The sequence below is a fragment of the Neofelis nebulosa genome, chromosome 5 (genome assembly GCF_028018385.1).
Source record: "Neofelis nebulosa isolate mNeoNeb1 chromosome 5, mNeoNeb1.pri, whole genome shotgun sequence".
In the NCBI taxonomy this organism is placed as follows: Eukaryota; Metazoa; Chordata; class Mammalia; order Carnivora; family Felidae; genus Neofelis; species Neofelis nebulosa.
Genome location: NC_080786.1, coordinates 37,966,727 through 37,988,648, shown reverse-complemented (window position 1 = coordinate 37,988,648; position 21,922 = coordinate 37,966,727). Strand labels below are relative to the sequence as shown.

Genomic DNA, 21,922 nt, shown 5'->3' with positions numbered 1-21,922 from the left:
TTTTCATTCATTCAGCTACAACTAGATTAATGTAACACAGTGGCTAAGAGTGGAGGCTCAATATAGATCTCAATTCTACCATTTCCTAGCTAATGTAACCTTCGGCAAAGTGATTTTAAAATATTGCTAAGCCTCATTTTCCTCATTTGTAAAATAGGTATAACAACAGATTTGGCTAATGGGGTTGTCAGGATGAAATGAAATCATCTTTGAAAGTATATGCAATCTACCCTAATGGCGTTTTAGTAAATGTTTGCCATTTGATTTGGTGAAAGCTCCAACAGTGGAAGCTATAGCTACTTCAGCAAACTTCTCACTTTTAGATTTGGTTCAGGTACACTAAAAAAAGTTTAACACTATTAGTGAATACAAACATGTAAACAAAAAAGTACTGCTATAACTCCAATTTATTTTTCCAATGTAAACATACCATAAATACATGTAATTTAAGCCATTTTTTCCAAATCTAAGCCAAGAATTTAACACACCTGAAACAGAAAATACCTATTTAATTGCACTCATTTAAAAAAATTCTAGGAGTGCCTGGGTGGCTCAGTTGGTTAAGCAGCAGACTCTTGATTTTAGCTCAGGTCATGATCTCACAGTTCCTGGGATCAAGCCTGGCATCGGGCTCTGTGCTGACAGCATGGAGCCTGCTTGGGATAAGCAAAAAAAAAAAATTTTTTGTCTCTACTATAGAGGGGGGAAAAAAGCATGCTTATTTACTTTTCACCCCAGCCCCAAAAATCCAAACCTCTCCAAGAATCTTAATGATTTTACAAAATGGGAAACTGACAAAGAATTGGAAGCTATTTCAACTGACACTACTAGATAGGCTTCAAAACTATTATATATTAAAACTTTAATTTGAGGTATACCATGCAATAATTCTAAATATACATATAAGTACCTACTCCAACCACATATGGCATTCCTCTGTCCTCAATTTGACAGCAACATTAAATGCCTTTTCTTGACATACTTTGCTTGCTTTAAAATAACCACAGCTCAGTAAGCTGGGGTAGATGCAGCAGCCACTTACTCATTCTAGTGTAACACAATCTTGTCCCTTCCCCTCTCCGAGAATCCTTGAGGGAAGAGAACTCAGACAACCCACTTCAGTAATACTAAGTAACTTTACATAATCGACAATGACTTTTGTGAGGTTATAAACATATATCCTATGTTTCTTTACATTTCCAAGACTATTCAAAGCTGTGTCCATGGTGGACTTTAACAAAGGCTTTCCTAATTTAATACTATTACATAAGAACGTAAAAGTGTCTGACAACACACATAGGTAGACTGTTTACATGTGAATGTGTTTTCAAAAAGTTGTGTAAATAAAATCCTATTTCAAAAGTGGTAAGAAGTTAGAGAGGCTGTGATTTATTAAAAACACGCTCATACATACAGACAAAAAAAATCCTCTGTAGTTAATCCTTTCACAGTGTAAGCTGCTCTTTGGGTTTATGTTTTGGAAGTTTGCATGATCCTAAACAGTGTGCCTAAGTGAGCATGGCCATTGTAAGGCAACTTAATAAATTTAGAAAGAGAAAAATCACAGCTCTTTCTTACATGTAGGAAATAAAAGCTGTCTTAGGGCAATTTCCCATTCCTATTATTATACGTACCAACAGAAAGCATGCTTAAATGAAGAGATTTTATTATGGCCATAAAAACAATTGATTTCTAGGTTTTTATTTTCTTTTTAAAGAAAACTCATTAAATATATTTCACATTTTTGCCCTGTAACTGTTTTGCACTACCATTTTTCCCCCGAAGACGACTCAGGAGCAATAAACTTTCTTCTCCAATGAAAAGCACGAACAAAGTTCCGTAAATTAAAAAAAAAGTTTGGCACTAACGCATAATTTCTCCACGCCTGCCTTTATCTCCCCCTAGGATATTGACATACCGAATGCCATTCAACAGTCCATGAACACCAAGGCACTGGGTGGCTGAAGCTAATTAATACAAGTATGGCTGAGAGCCCATAAACACGAGGAACCTTAAACAAGGTCATGGAATTTTCGGACTAGAAGATCCAAAACTAGACAAACCCCTCTGGGCTTCCAGAGAGAAAGAACAGAAGCCCCGAGAGGGAGACCAAGTCATTCAGGGGGTTAGTAGCAGAGGCGGGGGCTAAAACCCTAGGGTCTGGGTTCCCACATCGCTACCTAAATACGGAACCCCACAAAGGGAGGCCACGGCCAGAACCGCCGCCCCAGGTGCGGCCCTCGGAGGGCTGCTCGCCGGCTGCTCCCGCCCGCCAGCTCCACTCTCAGAGGCGGCGCCCGGCGGCCCGGGCGAGACAACGGACGCGGCGGGTACAGACGCTCGGCGCGTGAGGAAAGAGTGCCCCAAAGTGAGGCTGGGGAGAGGGCGAAGGGTGTGCAGGGCAGGGGCGCCCTGAAGTGGAGAAAGGGGCCTAGCTCTCACCCTTGTCGCACGCCAGCAAGAAAAGCTTCTCATTCAGGGTGTTCTCCTCCTTCACCTCCCGCACATCCTTCAGCGCCATCACTTCGTTCGGCGACGAAGAGGAGGATGGGGAGGAAGGTAGGGAGGAGGAGGAAGCGCCCGAGAGGTCCGTGCTCGGGTAGAGGGCCGCCATCATCGCGGCCCATGAAGGGGGCAGGCCAGGAGACGGAGGCGGGGCCCCCACCAGCCCCGACCCCGACCCCAGCCCCGCCCCAGGGCTGGAAAAGGGATGAGTCGTTCCCACAGCCGCCTCAGCGCGCGGCCCGTTGGCCCCAAAGGGCGTCGCCTCCCCTCGAAACCAGCACTCGCCCTCCACCGACAGCCCCAGATTGGTGGCGGCGCATGCGCGGCCCCGGGGCCAGCGCCCCCTCCCCAGCCTCCGGCGCCCGGGCCGAGCCGGTCCGCGCCCCTCCGGGGACGACAGAGTGGCGCGCGCCAGGGCGGCAGCCGAGCGCGGGGCCGTGCCAGGAGCCGCAGGGGCCGCGCAGGGGGCGGCCCGGCCCGGGAGGAGGATGAGAGATCTGTGGGAAAGGAGCTCCTAGAGCGATTCTGCGCACGTCGGGCTCCCGGGATGTGGGAACCGCCAGCCCAGCTGCGCCTGGAGATGTTCGCGACTCTCCTCACGTCATCTTCCGCTCCGCTATAGCGACGACAACGGGGCCGTTTCGATGGTAGGCGGGGCCTGTTGTGGGGGCGGGGTCTATTGCGTCCCGCCCCCCGTTCCTCGTCTGCCAGCTGCGGCCTCTGAAGGCTTCTAATTGCTAAGGAAAAGGCGAAGCCCCCAGTGCGTCCTCCCCACACCTGGGTTTCTGATTTGAGGTAATTTACCGTCTCCTGCTGCACATAAATACGCATGGGTATGGTTAATTGAGCCTCTGACGACTTAACGTTTAGTCGACCCCGCCTATGGAATTGTCTGAATATTTCGTGTTTGGGTCCTCTGCCTGGCCACGCCACCAGACTTGACCTTGTCTGTGTGTTTGGGCTAGCTATACTCATTTCTAGACTATTTTTTAACAACTTGCCTGTGATATAAAATTGGCATAACATTCCTGATGGTATACCTTTATTCACATGTAATTCAAGTGTACCAACACGTAACCATTGGATAAGCGTATTTTTAGGATCTACTCTAATTACAGTCCTTCCAGAGGTTTGTCTTCACATTTATAAATTTGATTTTATAAATGTGTGTTGAGCAAAAGCTGACTGAAGCGCTAACTGAAATACTACGTACCTGAATAATTATCTTTAAAGCAAAGTTATTTAAAGCAGATTCGAGGCTGGGGGTGGGGGCTGGCCTGGGTAGCTGTCTGTTAATCGTTGAGCGTCTGACTTCCGCTTAGGTCATGAGATCATGATCTCACTGTTGGTGGGTTTGAGCCCCAAGTCTGGCTTTGGGGTGACAGCGCCCAGCCTGCTTCGGATTCTGTGTCTCCCTTTCTCTCTCTCTCTCTGTCCCTCCCCCACTCGTTCTACTCCCCGCCCCCCATCTCTCTCTGTCTCTCAAAGATAAACATTAAAAATTCTTCTTAAACTGCTTTGAAAAAGTAGATTTTTTCACCTTTAAAACTAGGGGGTAAAACTACAAATTATATCTCTCGAATAATTCTTATTGCTTCTCACAACAACTATACAAAAATCAAAAATGTGCCCCTGGTGCTGTAGGTTTTTAAAGCCAATACATAAATTTACTTCAGAATATCTTATATTTGAGGGAAGTACTTCCTATTCTATTCAGGTTGATTTGCTCTATATCTGTTCTTGTCAACACTACCAAATTTTCTAAATATAAATCTTTCTTACCATTCAAAGTCTTATTTAGATCTTCCCTAAGAGGCCCTAGGTAGATGACAAGATTGGCCACCTTTCCAAACATTGTCATGTGTTTACTCCAAAATGGCCGATTACCTATTGAATCATTTTAGCTTATCTCTATCACAAATCTCCCCCATTCTATACCGTTTCCAAGTTTGTATATTTGGTGGAATACCAAAAGTTTTCAGTGTTAATTTGTGGCTACTGAACACAGAAATACATATGTGGGTTTATATATATGTGCTTACTTACACATTTTGTTAATATATGTAGTTACATTCTTCATAGTCTAGTAAAATTTTTACTCAGTAGCAGAACAACTCTAACCCTGATCCATCCAAAAGTTCCAGAGTGTTGGAGGGTAAAAATTCAGATGGTTCAAAAGTATAAAAAACATTTTAATCTGGTCTTTTCAAGCTTCTGGGTTTGTGATTTCTCATCCATAAGAACTCTCACAGCAGCTGGATTAGTTTCTTAGATTCAGAGGAATTCCACCCTATGTTCATAGATAATCCTAGGAGGCAAAGTATTCGAGGATTTTTCCTTTTTCAAAGTAAGCCAGTATTGCAAATGCATTCTGTTCCTTAGAAAACTTTTTGAATCATCTCAGATGCAGCATATTTTTCTCTCTTGCCTCACTGGTACATATTTTATGCAGCATAAATTGGAGTATTTTAACATCCCCTATATGATGAGTTTATTGTGCATTGGTGATAGTAAGATCAATAACAGAGTTATGGGGAACAATGGCATGTAAGATTCAGAAGCAACACATTACTTAAAGCAATTCACCAACCTGCAGGTACAAAAGAAGAGCCAACAACTTCAGTTGGAGAAGAGAAAAATCCAGATTCAGAGCTGGTCTTAAAAGTAGGACAGACCAGGGGCGCCTGGGTGGCTCAGCCGGTTAAGCGTCCGACTTCGGCTCAGGTCATGATCTCATGGTCTGTGAGTTCGAACCCAGAGTCGGGCTCTGTGCTGACAGCTCAGAGCCTGGAGCCTGCTTTAGATTCTGTGTCTCCCTCTCTCTCTGACCCTCCCCCATTCATGCTCTGTCTCTCTCTGTCTCAAGAATAAACATTAAAAAAAAAAAAAAAAAGTAGGACAGATCCTATCTACGTCTCCAAACTCTGTGCCTCTCCCTCACTCTTCTTAGGCCATATTTACCTATTTCTTTTCCTTAAATGCCTACGACTTTTCCCGGCTCAGAGCCTTTGTATTTTGTTCCCTCTGCTGAACATGTATCACCTGTCTCCTCCTCATTCCTATTTCAGTCTGAATATCACATCCTCACAGAGACCATTCCTGAGCATCCAAACTAAAGTCTTCACCCCCATTCCCAAGTCAGTCTCTATCACATTACTATTTTATTTACCCTATTGCATTTTATCACTACCTAAAATTCCTATTTATTATCTCTCTCCACTCGGATGCAAGATTTATGAAGTCAGGAAACTGTCTATATTTTTCTCAGCTGAATCCCCATATTTCTAGCATTTTACCTGATTCATAACAAATGTATATTAATCAACTGGTTACCTCAAATTATTTCAGTACAAACTAAATTGTAGTAATAATGCAGTTTTCTTTACTAAAAAACTTCATATTAAAGAACCAGAAGGCAGTATGATTTGGTAAAAAAAAATAAAAACAAAACAGAGAACCACCTTCATTCCCCCAAAAAAATCTAATACAAATTTTATTTTACTAATTAAAAAAAGTTATTTTCTTTTCTTGAAAATAAACTTACGATAGATTAATTTTCAAGGTTGTATATTCTTTAAATGAAATAAACACTGACACATTTGTACATACACAGAATTTTTATTATTTTAGGAGAAAAAGAACACTCTAAAGTGCCAAATCTCATGTAAATCAGATAACTTAGTAAATATAATGGTGAAAAAAATCAAAAGGGAAAACATTAATTAATTTCTTAGAGCAAGAACATATCTTAATCTTCATGTGAGAAAACAATCACTAAAATATATAAGGAAAGGAAATCTCTTTTGTAGAAGAATATATTTCAAAGTTCCACTTGTTGATTTCATTTAAAAAATTCTATTCTAAACACATGAGAAGTCTCACTCTTACCAACATGTATGGTTTTCAATGGTAGAAGAGGGATTTAGACTACTCATTCACACTGAGACAAAGTGACAGCATTTCTGTTGCAAAGCAGTATTGCTCACTTACACTAACAGTGGAAGATGGAGAAAATAGATTTCTGAATTCAATTTTTAGCAGCAGAATCTGTCTACTGATAAAAATTCACACAAAAATAGGTCTGAAGGTTAGTTGTTCCCAAGTAACACAAGCAGTAACCAAACACTGCCAATTTGTAGGAGGCTGTGGAAAAAACATTTGAAAATACTCTATGTTCAATATTAGCTTTGTGTTACTTTCTACTAAAGATATTCAGTGGGCATATTCTAAATTAGGGCTTCCTATAGATCAAAATTAACATGTGTAATATGAAGCTAACAGTATAGTGTCAACATGTCTTGAGATGTTCTAGCCAATTTTTTGCTATAAATACGTGGAAGAAGTCAGTTGGAAAATAACTGTATGCACATCCAAAATGAATATTTCTAAAAGAAATCTTCATGTACCAGATATCTACATAATGACAAGTGTTACACACATCGTGGGACTACAATAAACACTTAATGGTTGGCTGACTGACTAGTTTTATATACCATTTAAGAAAACCTGGGTAATTCAGATGCAAAAAATACATATGTACACAGATCTTTCTGTAATAACAATCTACCAACATATATGCTGCATGTCATAGTTAAAGTTCTATTACCAAACTAGCATATGTAGTATCTACAATTAAAATTAAGTTTTAAGTAAAAAGCTCCTGCTACTTCTACAAGAGAATGTACTTTGGGGTTTCTTCAAGAGTTAGTTCTCATATATAAAAAAGTTTAATGTCAATGAACAATACTTGTCACTTAAAAATTTGAGACCATATAGAAATTTACAGAAAAGTTAAGGTTCATATAGTTGGAGGAAAAAATAAAATAAACTGGATTATGACTTTGAATACATTTATGATCAAAATTAACACACACACACACACGCACCCACACACAAATCAAAACACAGCAGGACCTGCAAAAAATTTTTGTATTGATCTTTTTGAACCATGAGAAACAATGAATTAGTCTTGCTTTTAATAAGACTTTCAGGAAATGAAAATAATTTAATTATGAAATATCAACTTGATAATGAACATATCAGTATCTACTGGTAAATTAACTGTGTTATCCAAAAAGGTTGACAGATTCTAACCAGTAGAAACAAGATATTTAATTCATTAATGAATTATACAACTATTTTAAGCATACAAATAATCTCTGGTTTTATACCCACTACATTTCAGAAATCTGTAAACTGTGAGGCATTCAATGTGTTTAATGTGGCAGAAAGTCATATTAAATGTTTCTCATTATTTTATTCTATTCAGTCCTTTTCCCATTAAGCATGCAAACACGGTCATAACCATCTTTGGTTTCACTTCTACGAGGTCATCAGGTAAGGCATATATCCGGGCACCAATCTTTCGAGCAACTGAAATGGCGTATCTTCAAATGACAAGAAAAATATCTTAGTATTTGTTATCTACTATGTTCTCACTTAATATATGTTAATAAAAGAATGAAATATTTTGATAAGATTAACTTTACAAGAATGTTAAGTTTGAAAGTCTTTAATCATATTCCCCATTTAAGTTGTACTTAAAAATGTTATAAAGACATAGTAACCTTATGTGTAAGGATTTAAGAAATTAAAGAGCCACTGTGTTAAACCATAAAAGGCAGGGCGCCTGGGTGGATCAGTTGGATCAGTGCCCAAATCTTGATTTCGGCTCAGGTCACAATCCCAGGATCATGGGATTGAGCCCCAACATCAGGGTCCATGATGAGCGCAAAGCCTGCTTGGGATTCTCTCTCTCCCTTGGCCCCTGTCCCTCTACCCGCCCCCCTCTCTCAAACTAATAACTAACTAAATAAACAAACACACAAGCCAACCAACCAACCATAAAAGGCTTACTTAGCATTGTTTAGCTTGTCCTCTTCAGATAAGTCTTCTCTCTTGATCATTTCTTGACGAACTGCATTTGGTGCGATGGCATCTATTAAGTCTAGGACAGGTAAGCTTGTGCTGATAGATTTGTCCTAGAAAATAAAGAATTGATGAACATTCATAAACATCTTACTTTTAATTTTCATAAATGGCAGACCAGGTCATAACCATATAACTGAGAGCAACATAAATTTTCTTGATACGGAACGTTCGGCTTTTCTGCAAACAGCACACATCATAAACCATTTAAAATATGCTTTTCCTTCAGTCTTTACAGAGCTTACATGTAGAGTTGTCACCATATCCAAATAAGGCTTGCAGATGTGACAGTTCTTAAAGTATGCTAACTACAGTATCCATTCTGCAAAAAATAAACAACTTTTGAAAGGGAATAGGAGATGAATTTTAAATTAATAGTTTTGCAAGTTCTAGTAATATATATGTCTTAGACCATGAATTCCTAAGTCTTCACTTAAAATTCAGAAACAAAACTGAAAATAGTCGTGGAAAGGAACTAACATTTACAAAGGCATTATTCTTGTTGCTTTACATGTTCAGCTTGTTTAATTCTCCTAACAGCCTGATAATAAAGAAATTATAATCTCTCTTAGAGAGGAATTAAATGTAGTTCACAGAGCTCAAGTGACTTGTTTACACAACCAGTAAGTACAAAACCAATAACCGAACCCATGACTGTCTGACTCTAATGCCCAAGATTCTCTTCATTTTTGAAGTTACCTCCAAGGTGAACTAAAAATGAACAACTGAATTCTAGTGGATAGATTACTGCAGTTCAAATCAGAAATCCTGGTCAATTGATTTTACCACTTACCAGTACTTGAAAAAAAAATTACTTGTTCTGTGTCTCAGCTTGAATAGTGGCCACAGTTGCTTGCTTACCCAGAATTTACTCATTCCTTACTACTTTCTCCATCCTAACAGAACCCACATCCATACCTCCCTCACATGGACATGTGCTTCAAGGAAAGCTGACCCAATCCACAGCTCCAAGGGTGATCCTGAATTAGTCTAGGCCATGCATTCTGGGGGTAGGGTAATAAACTTACTCTTTTTTATGTATAAAGCATAAAGTGTATAAACATACAGTAATATCTATGGCATTAAAATTTCATGGGGAGGAGTATTTAGGAAGAAAACGTCTAAAAAGACTCCTTAGATTAACAAAAACACTAGTCTGAACCAAATAGAGTAATCTCATCTTATTAGCACAGTGATTTAATTTGGGCCTAATTTAATTTAATGTGAGGCCCTTGCTATTTTCTGGAAGAGCTATGGAAAGCCAGAAACCTTCCTCTTGGATGTGAATGAGAGGATGAAACCTTTGTCACAACCAGCAGTTATCCTATAACCAAGTGGAAAACCAGCTTTGGGTGAAATTGGCACTGTAAATGGCAAAGCAGAGATGGACAAAAACCTCAGTCCTACATGAAATTCTTCAAATACTGGCTCAACCAACCCTGAAATCTACGATACCTCTGGATTTCTGCTACTCTGTACCTTTCCTTTTGGTTTAAACCACTTTAAATTGGGTTTCTGTTACCTGAAGTCAAAAGCAAGCACCATTGCTTGCTAGGTGTTTGCTAGGCAGCATCCTAATCGCTGCCAAGAGACTGTCACAGGATTCTTGGGACTATTAATATAAGTGAAATCATCTACTATAGTTCCTAGACAAATTAATAAATTTTTTGAAAAAAAACAATTTGAAGCCATGTGAAGAAGGCTACTTTTTTGGGCCCTGATCTATGAGCCACTACATTTATTAATTCTAGAAAAATTTATATTGTTTACTTTCAGGAATGTTCTGTTTTGTGAAACAGATTTTTTTTTGGGGGGGAATAGAAGTAGAGGGGTAAAAATAATTAGGGTCCTTAAATCTATTTGATGCTGGTAATCTGGATCTGGTTTTTTTGGCATCTTCCTTATTTCTGAAAATTTTTCCTATTTTTGCCTCAATGTGTGGTCTGCAGGCCACCTACATGAAAACCACCTGACACGCTGTTAAAAGCACAAATTTATTCCTATACTCAAATTAATGAGTCAGGTTATCTGTGGATGGGGTTAGGAATCTACATTTTTAATACGATTTCTAGATGACTCTAATGTACACCATTATTCTTCCTAAAATTAAACTTAACATTTATGTCATTCTATAATAAATTTTAATTTTCTGTGTACTTCCTTTTCATATAATATTTCTATGATGATTCAAAAACAGACAATTGGTTTAACTGTGCTGTATTTTGATTAGTTATTTACATATGTGTGAGGTTTTTTGTAAGATTGGGGAAAATTATTTTGTTCTTTTGTTTTTTCAGCTTCATTGAAGTATAATTACCAAATAAAATTGTAAGACATTTAAAGTGTACATCCTGAATATTTGATATACCTATATGTTGTGAAAGGATTACTCCCATTAGTTAATTAACACATCCATCACCTACATATATGTGTGTGTGTGTGTATTTTTTTTTTGTAAAAACATTTAATTTCTATTCTAGCAAATTTCAATTATACTATATAGTGTTAACTATAGTCACCATGTAATACATAAGATCCTCAGACTTTACTCATAGCTGAAAGTATATAATATTTTGTGGTATTTTATTTTATTTTATTTTTTATTTTATTTTGTGGTATTTTAAACATTTCTTCACTTAGATGTAAGGAAACAATGTTTTCATCTATTTCCTTATGGGAAAAACTTTATTGAATTGAATGAAAGATTTAAGTTTCAAGGGTTATATTGGATCCCTTATCTTCCTATTTCCAAGAAAACAGGCCTATCTTTCAACTCTTCTGATCTGTGTATTATCAGTAAAAGACATTTTACTTTTGCAAAGGGGACAGCGCCTATAGTAAAATCCTCAGTTTAGCATATACATTTTCATCATCTTTCCTTAAGTTATTATAAATAAATTACATAAGCAAAAATGTCTAGACTCTCGGGGCGCCTGGGTGGCTCAGTCGGTTGAGTGTCCGGCTTCAGCTCAGGTCATGATCTCGTGGTCTGTGAGTTCGAGCCCCGCGTCGGGCTCTGTGCTGACAGCTCAGAGCCTGGAGCCTGCTGTGGATTCTGTGTCTCCCTCTCTCTCTGCCCTTCCCCTGCTCATGCTCTGTCTCTCTCTGTCTCAAAAATGAATAAAAAACATTAAAAAAAAAAAAAAATGTCTAGACTCTCAAAGACAGCCTAGAGTTTGGTTTGATTTTCAAGATAATGAATTGTATCTTAATGTGATACACATTACTATTAGAACATTGCATGTCATTGTTCTTTCTGTCATTATTGAAAATAGAAGTGCAAACACAGTGATGTGGCAGCCAGAGTTCTCGAAATAGCTCAACAGGAAACTCTCCACATATGATGCCCTTTATATATTGCCATACCAGTAGTGTAGTAAACCCTTTTACTGAGCCCTTAATATGTACCAGGTATTGTTGAGCTCTTTATATTCGTTAACTTATTTAGTCTGACACAAACTCAGAAGATAGGTATTATTAATATCTCCATTTTAAATATGGGGAAACTGAGGAATAGAGAAATTAATAACCTGCCCACAGTCACAAAGACACTGAATGGTGAGCCAGAAGTAAATTCAATTTTATTCATCAAGAGGTGTAGTCCAGCTGTTAGTATAAACTACTAAGGTTTTTACAAAACACATGCCCTCTCATGTTCTCCTTACTCCCCTGGTTTTTATAGTATTGCTGACACCCCACACAGTGATTCCTGTTTTCTTATTTGCTTTCTTTACTGAACAGTGAGCACTTTGAGGGCATTATGTAGTCACAGTGACTAGCAAAGCACCTACTACAGGGTAAGCTTTGAATATTTATGAGATGAATGAGCAGTGTGTCACACAACTAATAAGTATCTGAGCTGAAGTCAAATCCAGGGTTATACAACTCTAAAGCCTGGCTTTCAACCTGTAGTTAGATCTGGAAATGAAATCCAGCTTTTCTGCTCAATAGTTGTATGACCGTGGGCAAATTGTTTAACTTTTCTAAAGTTCTCCTTTTTGCTTATAGAATTATTGAGAGAATTAAAAGAAACTGTGTAAAGTGCTTAGCATGGTGACATAGAGCACTCAATGGTAATTATGATTATTGTTATGGCTGATATTCCACTTACTTATCTTCTTTTATTTGTATTTTATTTTAATTCCAGTGTAGTTTGACACAGTGTTATATTAGTTTCAGGTGTGCAATATAGTGATTCAATAATTCCACATATTACTCAGTGTTCGTACACTTCCTTATCTTCCTGCTGAGGGAAAATTACTTTGCAACTGAAAAGGGTAAATTTGTCTTTTCTAAAATTTCTCAGTATAGCGCTGACTTGATTATAATTAATAGATTCTTACGAGTACCATTTATGGTAGCCTTCAAATATAATTTCTACAGTTGGAAAAAAAAAAAAAAGCCTCCCCACCCCAACTATTTTTTAGCATTTGCTGCCACATTTCTTAACTACAGTCTCTTTAAAGGTTTTATTATTGAGCATCTACTAAATAAATGCCAAGCACATTTGCATTATGTTTCTGTTACCTCGGATCTAAGTACAACTCTCAAGTTTGCCTTTCTCTGTGAGTTCTCTCCCTTAAAGGATCTGTGTACTCACATTTTTCAACTATCTCTTCTATTCAACTGATCACCAAGTCTGTATTCCCAGTTTTAATATTTCCTTTCATCCAGCTTATTTCCTGAACATTACTTCAAATTCAACAAGCTTAAAATTGAACTCATCACCTTTTCCAGAAAGCAACTGTACCTCCTGACATTCCCATTTGTTAGTGTTATCTGTTTTTCAATTACCCAGGCCTAAAACATCAAGTTTTAACTCCTCTCTCTCCTGTGCTTCCTTAAATCAAGAAGCCAAATCCTACCTGTTCTTTTGCAATAGATAACAAATAGCAAATAACTATCTATTCTTAACATTCCCAGTGCCCACCCTCAACTCCAATCAGATTTTTATCATTTCACACCTGCTTCAGCTTCTTAGGCATTGTCCTAGCATTTACACCTTTCTTAGTCTAATCCATCCTGCCCACCACATTCAGAAGAGTATTTCTAAAAACAGTCACTTTTCTTACATTAGTCCTTATACCAGTACACTTTTATTAAGGCCAGACTCCCCCACAATCTTGACTCAGACTATATCCAACACTACTCCCTTAGGAACCATCCTCTCCAGCCAAACTATTTCTCCTAACCTTTGAGTTGCCTTTGTTCAAGATGGACATTCTTCTAGCTTGTTATGAAAATGCCAATTATGAAAATTTTGTTCTTCAAATAAATGGTGAACACTATGAGGGACAAATTAATTTCTTATATTCTGTATCTTTTTCTTTACCTATAAATGTTACTTAATAGTAAAAGCTTAATAAGTATTTGTTTCTAAATATTTTATTATTGTATTTGATTTAATTATATACATGCTTATTTTTCATCAACTAATGTACAATGTGTAAAATTTCATTACAACAACTTTGATAACTATCAATTAGAGAATTTTATACGTCCCCTTTCCTGTTTTACATTTTTAAGTTGTAATTTATGCCTAAAATATATAAAAACATATCATGGACTGAAAATTCTTGTGTTTTTTTTTTTAACAAGCACCAACAAAAACTCAAAGTCATTAGTTCCTTCCAAGATGGCAAAAAGAGAAACACACTTGAATTAGGACTCAGGTAACATCTCTGGCTTAGTCTAGTTGTCATGTTAAAATCCCTCTGGGGCTCACTATTTAGTAAAGATTGAATTTATCAATTTCTGAAATTTTTTCTGCTCTAAAATGTTGTTAAGCATATAGAACAAAGCCAAAGAAAAAATTAAAGATGGATAGATAACTCTTAGGAGAGCTTAGGGTTTCATCTGTTTGCACTCTTAATCACTAAAAAAAAATTTGCTGATTTTTCACATATTTTTCACATAATAAAAGCACAAACACAAGGCTCACTGAATGAATGTATACAAGCAGACATGCTTAGTTGTAGCTAACATCACCTTGCATGCAAAAGCGAAACACAATGGAAATGCATGAAAATTAGTGGGTATATATGTACAGATTACATTTTAAGTGCTTTATGAATCATCCACAAATGCTCAAAAGTGAGTGTTAAGTGCCATTATGAAGCCAGATGACAAGATATTTTTTTTCCTACCAGTTTTCTCAATTCCCACTTGAATCGGTTTGGCTGGCTCTGTTATGCCTTGGAAATGATGTCAATACAATTCTGAGACTGCTGCTAGGGAGCACAAAACATTATAGGTCCTATATAAACAATGGTTTTTTTATCTTTGTTTTTCATTTGACAATCGGGTTTTTTGGCTCTATTCTATTTTTTTAAGATTAGATGACCAGAGTTGATAATATTAATCTGCATTTATACTCAATAGGACAACCAGTCAAAAATATAAGAGTTCAAACTATACTTTTGCTTTACACATGCCAAATAACTAGCAGGCCTAAGTTCATAAATTGTGTTTCTGAGATATAATGTTAATGTAATTCTGAATCTAAACCAATGTAATTTCTAATAAAAATTCCTTCCTACACTTACTTTCTTACAAAAACAAAATTTTAAATAGCTTTTGATTACCTTGAAGCTGGAAATAGAAGTATGTTTTTTTGCACTTTTAAGCGTCTGATTGACCCATTTAATAATAATTTCATCATTTACTTTTTCACCTTCTCCAAGATCTGACAACACATTCAATGTGTACCTATAACAGAAAAGATGTACATTTGACAGGGAAAGGGGAGAGAAAAGAGGTGAAATTTGCTCTCACATCATTTATATCAACATTTAAATATTTAAGAAACATTTTGGTTCTAATAAATATTTCTAATTTTACTCTGCTATTTGCACTTAGTCACATTCTAAAGTTACAAAGCTCAGTAATCAGAAACAAAAACTACCATATGGTATTTTTAAAAAAACAACCCCTAACAAAACAGTTTTTAAGAGGAATTAATAAAAGTGATTAGTTTTAGAGACTGACCCACTTAAAAAAAATTTTTTTTAAATTTATTTATTTTTGAGAGAGAGAGAGAGAGAAACAGAGCTTAAGTGGGGCAGGGGCATGAAGAGAGGGAGGCACAGAAACCAAAGCAGGCTCCAAACTCTGAGCTGTCAGCACAGAGCCCAACGTGGGACTCGAACCCACAGACTGCAAAATCATGAACTGAGACGAAGTCACACACTTAACCGACTGAGCCACCCAGGCACCCCTAGATTGACCCACTTTTATTTCATTTTATTTATTAAAAAAAAACCTTTTTAATGTTTATTTTTGAGAGAGAGAGAAAGAGACAGAACATGATGGGGGGGGGGGGGCAGAGAGAGAGGGAGACACAAAAACGGAAGCAGGCTTGAGGCTCTGAGCTGTCAGCACAGAGCCCGAGGTGGGGCTCGAGCCCACAAACCGTGAAATCATGACCTGAGCCACAGTTGCACATTTAACAGATGGAACCATACAGGCGCTCCTAGACTGAACCACTTTTAAACAAAATATATTATCAACAGTAAGTCATTTAAAAATATATTTTGCATTGTATATTTCTTGTTTGTTACTCTTTTTTAAAATGTTTATTTTTGAGAGAAAGAGAGCATGCAAACATGCAGAGGGGGAGAGGGGTAGAAGGAGAGGTAGAGAGAGAATCCCAAGTGGGCTCCAGGCTGTTAGTACGGAGCCCAGTGCAGGGCTGGATCTCATGAACCAGGACATCATGACCTGAGCCGAAATCAAGAGTCAGCTGCTTAACCGCCTGAGCCACCCACTTAATTGACTGAACCACCCAGGACCCCCTGTTTTTTATTCTTCAAAAATAGATAAAATACTAGTTCATATGACTTGTTGAAGGAAAAAGTGTTGCTATAAACATATCAGCTTTTACCTTCTCATCAGCTGCCATACCAATGCCAGAGTAAGTGTTGCATTCCCTTCATTTAGGTCCTGCCCAGCAATGCCAACCAAGGAGAATTTAGCCTTATTCTTCCCAAGCTCCACTGCATAGTTACAGTTTTCGATCTACAAATAATAAGTAAAAGTTTTAGTATAAAAACGGGTTTTAAAACTATATCTCTTGAATATGCTAGCCTTGTTCAGTTATCTGAAAAATAATTATGAAGATATCTTTAGTTTATATGACAGAATATCATTTCATAATAACACTGAAATTAAGGAAATAATTATTCCCATTTTATAACTATTCCCATTTTAGAGCTGAAGATATCAGAGCTCTGAGGAGTATGCATTTTTTTAAAATACAAGGAGACAATAATTTTCAATTCTTTCTTTTTCCTAGTAATCATACTATAGATTTAGTCTACGTAATAAGAAATGTATGCTATAGAAATGCACAGTATTAAAAAGAAATTGGATAGATTCCTAATTTGTAGAAAATAGCATCAAAGTCCTGATTATGTAACAGTGTGAACAGGAGGGAGAAAAACCAACATATTTGCCACTGATACCTGTTTCATCGGGAGAATTTTCTAGCAAATTATAATAATAATCACTTAGGTGTAAAATGTGTTTCAATGAAGGGCCGTCTGTTTTATAGTTAGTTTGACCAAAATTCTTAAGGGAAATGATGGGGAGAAGGGTGCTCAGGGTTACTAGAGGCCTAACATGTTGATTCGACCACAATAAAAGGGTACCTGGAAATGGATGTTACCATTAGGGAAAAGATGTGTTCTATTTTTTGGCAACAGTTGATTCCAAATTGGCAAAACCTCTAAGATCTGGAGAGGTACCAACTAGAGAAAGAGTAAGAAATGCAGCTTTCCTATGTTTATGGTACTACTAAAGACTCTTAAAATGGATCTGCTCTCTGAGGATGTAAATATAGAAAGTTAAGAGCACTGGGCCAAGAACTGAGCCTTGGGAATTCCAGAGGTGTCAGGCTAACACATGCAGAACCTGTGAGAGGTAAGAATAAACACAAAGAAAGCAAGAAAAAATTGGAGAGTGCAGTTTCATGGAGTTAAGGGGAGAAATGATTACCAAGCACTTCAAATGCTTTAGAAACATGAATCTTAGATCATTGGGAAAATGAGAAAAATTACACAATAGGATACAGGGTTCCAAGTGAAAAGAAATACTGAAGAAATAATGAAAAAAGACTATTTAAGTGGCACAACTTTATGAACTTTACAAATGAAGTAAAGTGATGTCTGCTGATGAATGCCCAAAGTCTATAAAATTAGACTCTGTGAGACTGTTAAAAACTGAGAACAAACTGAGGGTTGATGGGGGGTGGGAGGGAGGGGAGGGTGGGTGATGGGTATTGAGGAGGGCACCTTTTGGGATGAGCACTGGGTGTTGTATGGAAACCAATTTGACAATAAATTTCATATATTAAAAAAATAATAATAAAATAAATAAATAAAAGTAAAAAAAAAATTAGACTCTGTGATACTTTGTTGGGTAGGTACTCCTTCATTTTTTAAACATTTTAAATTTATTACAGGTGTTATGTTTCATTCTATAAGTAGCTAGTATATGGTGAAAGGAAGAATTTTACATAATCACTTGTGATGTCGCATATTTAAAATTCCAGATAAAATGAGTAGTTTGTTTTCCTGTTATATTTTGCATCTGCTTACTCCTAAAGAAACTAGAAAAAGAACAAACATCATAGTTAATAGAAAGAATGAAAATAACCAATTTGACAATAAATTTCATATATTAAAAAAAAAGAATGAAAATAATAAATATCAGAACAGAAATAAATGATATAAGAGAATAAAAACAAAAATAGAAAAGATCAAAGAAACCAAGAGTTAGTCTTTGAAAAGGTAAACACAATTGATAAACCTTAATCCAGACTCTTCAAAAGAGAGAGGAATCAAATAAATAAAGCCAGAAATCAAAGAGAAATAATAACTGACACCACAGAAACACAAAGGATTGTAAGAGACAACTACATAAATCATATGCCAAAAAATTGAACAACCTAGAAAAAATGGATAAATTCCTAGAAATATACAATCTTATATAAACTGAATCAGGAAGAATTCTGAACAAATCAGTTAGTAGTAATAAAATTAAATCAGTAATCAAAAATCCCCCAACAAACAAAAGTCCAGGACCAGATGGATTCACAGGTGAATTCTACCAAACATTTAAAGAAGAGTAATACCTATTTTTCCCAAACTATTCCAAAAAAAAAAAAAAATAGAAAAATACAGGAAATAACAAGTGTTGGTTAGGATGTGGAAAAATAGCAATGTTTGTACACAGTCGGTGGGAATGTAAATTGGTGCAGCCACTGTGGAAAATAAGTATGGAGGGTCTTCAAAATATTAAAAATATAAACACCATACAATCCAATAATTCCATTACTGGTATTTACACAAAGACAATGAAAACACCAATTCAAAAAGATCTATGCACTCTTATGTTTATTACAGTTATTATTTACAAAAGCCAAGATATGGAAGTGCCCATCAGTAGATGGTACAAAGAAGATGTGGTACCTGTATACAATGGGATATTAGCCATAAAAAAGAATGAGATCTTGCCTTCTGTGACAATATGGACAGACCTAGAGGGTATTATGCTAAATGAAATAAGTCAGCCAGAGAAGACAAATATGATCTCACATATATTTAGACCCTAAAAAACAAGTGAGCAAAAACAAACAAAATAAATGCAAAAACAAAATAAATACAGAGAACTGGTGGTTGTACAGGGGAGGAGGGGGATGGATAAAAAGGGTTAAAGAGAGTAGGTAATACAGGCTTCCTGTTATGGAATGAACTGGTCACCGGGATGAAAGATACAGTATAGGGAATATAATTAATGGGACTGTAATAGCATTGTATGGTGATAGATGGCAATTATACTTGTGGTGAGCATAGTATAGTTGTCCAATCATTATGTTGTACACCTAAAACTACTGTAACATTGTGTGTCAACTATACTTCAATTAAAAAAAAAAATTGCACCTGACATTTTGATTTTGAAACATTACATAAAATTAGTTAACAAAATTTTCTGAATTCTACTCACAAAAGAATTACAGGCAAATCAAATAACATGTTAACTGTAGGTGGTCCAATCCCTAGAAATACTGAAAAATATAAATATAAATCTCTTATAATTACACTACCCATTTACTTCACTATTATGATATAGTCCCTTTAACAAATAATTTAATTATAAAGTCTATACATACATAGTCATTCTAGAGATTTGAAGAATAGAAGTCCTTTTTGAATGTGTGTGTGTATTTTAAACAAATTTGATTCCTATGTATATATGCAATTTTGTATCCTGTTCATTTCCATGTCACTATTATTAAAACACTAAAAATACTACTACTTTTTAATGGTATATTTTACTTCATCATGTGGGTTTTCTAGTTTTTTTTTTCTCTATAAACATTGCTAAGATAAGCAATTTGGTATACAACTTCTGGTCTGACTGATTATTTCATTAGAAAAGATAATAAGAAGTGAAACCATTAAGTCAAAGGACTTTTTTGGAGATAGCGATCAGTATTACCAAACTGATTCTAAAAAAGTTATATAAATGTAATACTTTCTCTAATATTGGATGCAATGTAATCCAATTGTTTATTTGAATTGCATTTTTAAAAAAATGTTTATTTTTGAGAGAGACAGAGCATGAGCGGGGGAGGGGCAGAGAGAGAAGGAGACACAGAATCTGAAGCAGGCTCCAGGCTCTAAGCTGTCAGCACAGAGCCCAACTCCGGGCTCAAACCCACGAACCTACAGGACCATGACCTGAGCTGAAATCGGATGTTTAGACTGAGCTACCCAGGTGCCCATGAAATTGCATTTCTTTATTGCAGGTACAAAGTTTTCATAAGTGTATTATCAATCATTCTTTTTCTGTGAACTGTTCATTCACATTGTTCAAGTTCACATTTTGCTATTACAATTTTAGTAATAGCAATTGAGTTTCAGTAATTAATTTGTATGGACTACTTACATGTTAAGAATATTAACTACTTACCATAGTTGTTGCAAATAATTTACCAAGTTTATTGTTTTTAATTATGATGTTTATTTTTGCACAGATGTTTTAAATTTATATGTAATCTATTATATCAATTTTTTGTAGTTTTTTAAATCATTCCAAGAGTAATCATTTTTTTATTACATTTAATCCTTTAATTGTTTACCTTAATCCATTTGGAATTCATTCTGTTTGGTTAATGGTGAAGACCACTTTTTCCCCTAACAAAGTAGTTAACTAGTTGTTCTGGCATCATTTTTTGGGTGATCTTTCCTTTCCCTATTATCAAATTTAGCAAGAATCTTGTCATATATTAAGTTCTTATATTTTAGGTTTCTAGACTACTCTATTCCGTTTCATTCTTATATATGTATTAAACTATTTCAATTATTTTAGCTTTATAATAAAATTATATATTTTTTCTAACACCTCCTGCCTCAATATTCTCAGAAAATGTTCTTGATGTTTTGGGCCTGTTTCTTCTTGCATCGGAATTTTAGAATAACTTTATCAATCCCAACCTGCAACACACGTATATATGCCCATATATACACAAAAGGAGACTTAATGGAATTCTAACTGGAATTATTTTCCACCTATAAATTAATTTGCAAAAATGTAATATCTTCATAAGATTTAATGTTTCTATACAGGATTATGGTTATATTTCCATTTATTCAACTAGAGATAGTTTTTAAATCATGAGGATGCAAATCAGTTTCAAAATAGCCATACTGATAAATTATAGCAATGTGAGTTCATAATTTGTATTATGTATTCAAATTATTCATACTTTAAAAGATAAAGTTAAAATACAAAAATTTTAAAGTCCTACATAATTTTACTTTAGAAAGCAAATAATCCTGATACAGATGTTAAAAAGGAAAAGCAAAAACAAAACTAAAGTTGAATATTAAAGCAGCAATTCAAGAGGACAGACATGAACATGAAGGACACCACATATCCCCTATTTGAGGAAGAATACTGGAAGACAACCACTTCTCTTTATCATTCATCTGCCACTGATAGTCTCCCACCGACTGTAATCAAGTCACTGTCCTGCCCAAAAATGTTTAATCGCTTCCTATTGTTTCTAGTGTAAAGCACAAGCTCAAGGTTCTCAACATCTGGCTCCAATCAAAATTTTTAGTGTTCATACTTCTTACCTATCGGAATCCTCTGTTATAGCCAACCTATTCTCCCCAATTCCCAGAAACGCATTTTATATTTTCCCATCACTATTCCTTTTCCTCATCCTCAGCCCCTCTCCAGTTCCCTTCTCACAAAATTCTATCCATTTCTCAAACTCGTATCTCAGATTACACCTCCTGCATGAAGCTTCTCATAATAAGCGTGGCCTGTGGCCTTTTCTTCCTTAGAACTTATATTTACTCCTATGTATTCTGCACTATATTGTAGTTGTTTACACACATATCTAATTTTTTAGGCTTCTCGAGGACCATGCCTTGTATTATTTTGTACCCTACACTGCACTGTACAGGTAGTAGGTAAT

At 36.2% G+C, this 21,922-nt stretch overlaps 2 protein-coding genes across 13 annotated transcripts in view; both read right to left on the bottom strand.

Annotated features, from left to right (window-relative positions):
- Window positions 1–2,889, bottom strand: part of TRPC1 (transient receptor potential cation channel subfamily C member 1) — a 62,778-nt gene extending 59,889 nt beyond the window's left edge. For 3 of the 9 annotated variants that reach the window (XM_058730104.1, XM_058730103.1, XM_058730107.1), the window contains exon 1: window positions 2,443–2,733. In XM_058730104.1, the coding sequence (XP_058586087.1) occupies window positions 2,443–2,617 (175 nt within the window). In that variant the 5' untranslated portion in view covers window positions 2,618–2,733. Of the gene's footprint in view, window positions 1–2,442 lie in introns of all 9 variants that reach the window. The other 6 variants (XM_058730105.1, XM_058730110.1, XM_058730109.1 and 3 more) reach the window with 4 other exon arrangements.
- Window positions 2,890–7,417: 4,528 nt separating this feature from the next.
- PLS1 (plastin 1) overlaps window positions 7,418–21,922 on the bottom strand; it is a 106,881-nt gene continuing 92,376 nt past the window's right edge. For all 4 annotated transcript variants that reach the window (XM_058730115.1, XM_058730116.1, XM_058730114.1 and 1 more), the window contains 4 exons: window positions 16,316–16,449; window positions 15,018–15,141; window positions 8,362–8,486; window positions 7,418–7,892 (listed from right to left, as the gene is read on the bottom strand). In XM_058730115.1, coding sequence (XP_058586098.1) covers window positions 7,757–7,892; window positions 8,362–8,486; window positions 15,018–15,141; window positions 16,316–16,449 — 519 coding nt within the window. In that variant the 3' untranslated portion in view covers window positions 7,418–7,756. The remainder of the gene's footprint in view (window positions 7,893–8,361; window positions 8,487–15,017; window positions 15,142–16,315; window positions 16,450–21,922) is intronic.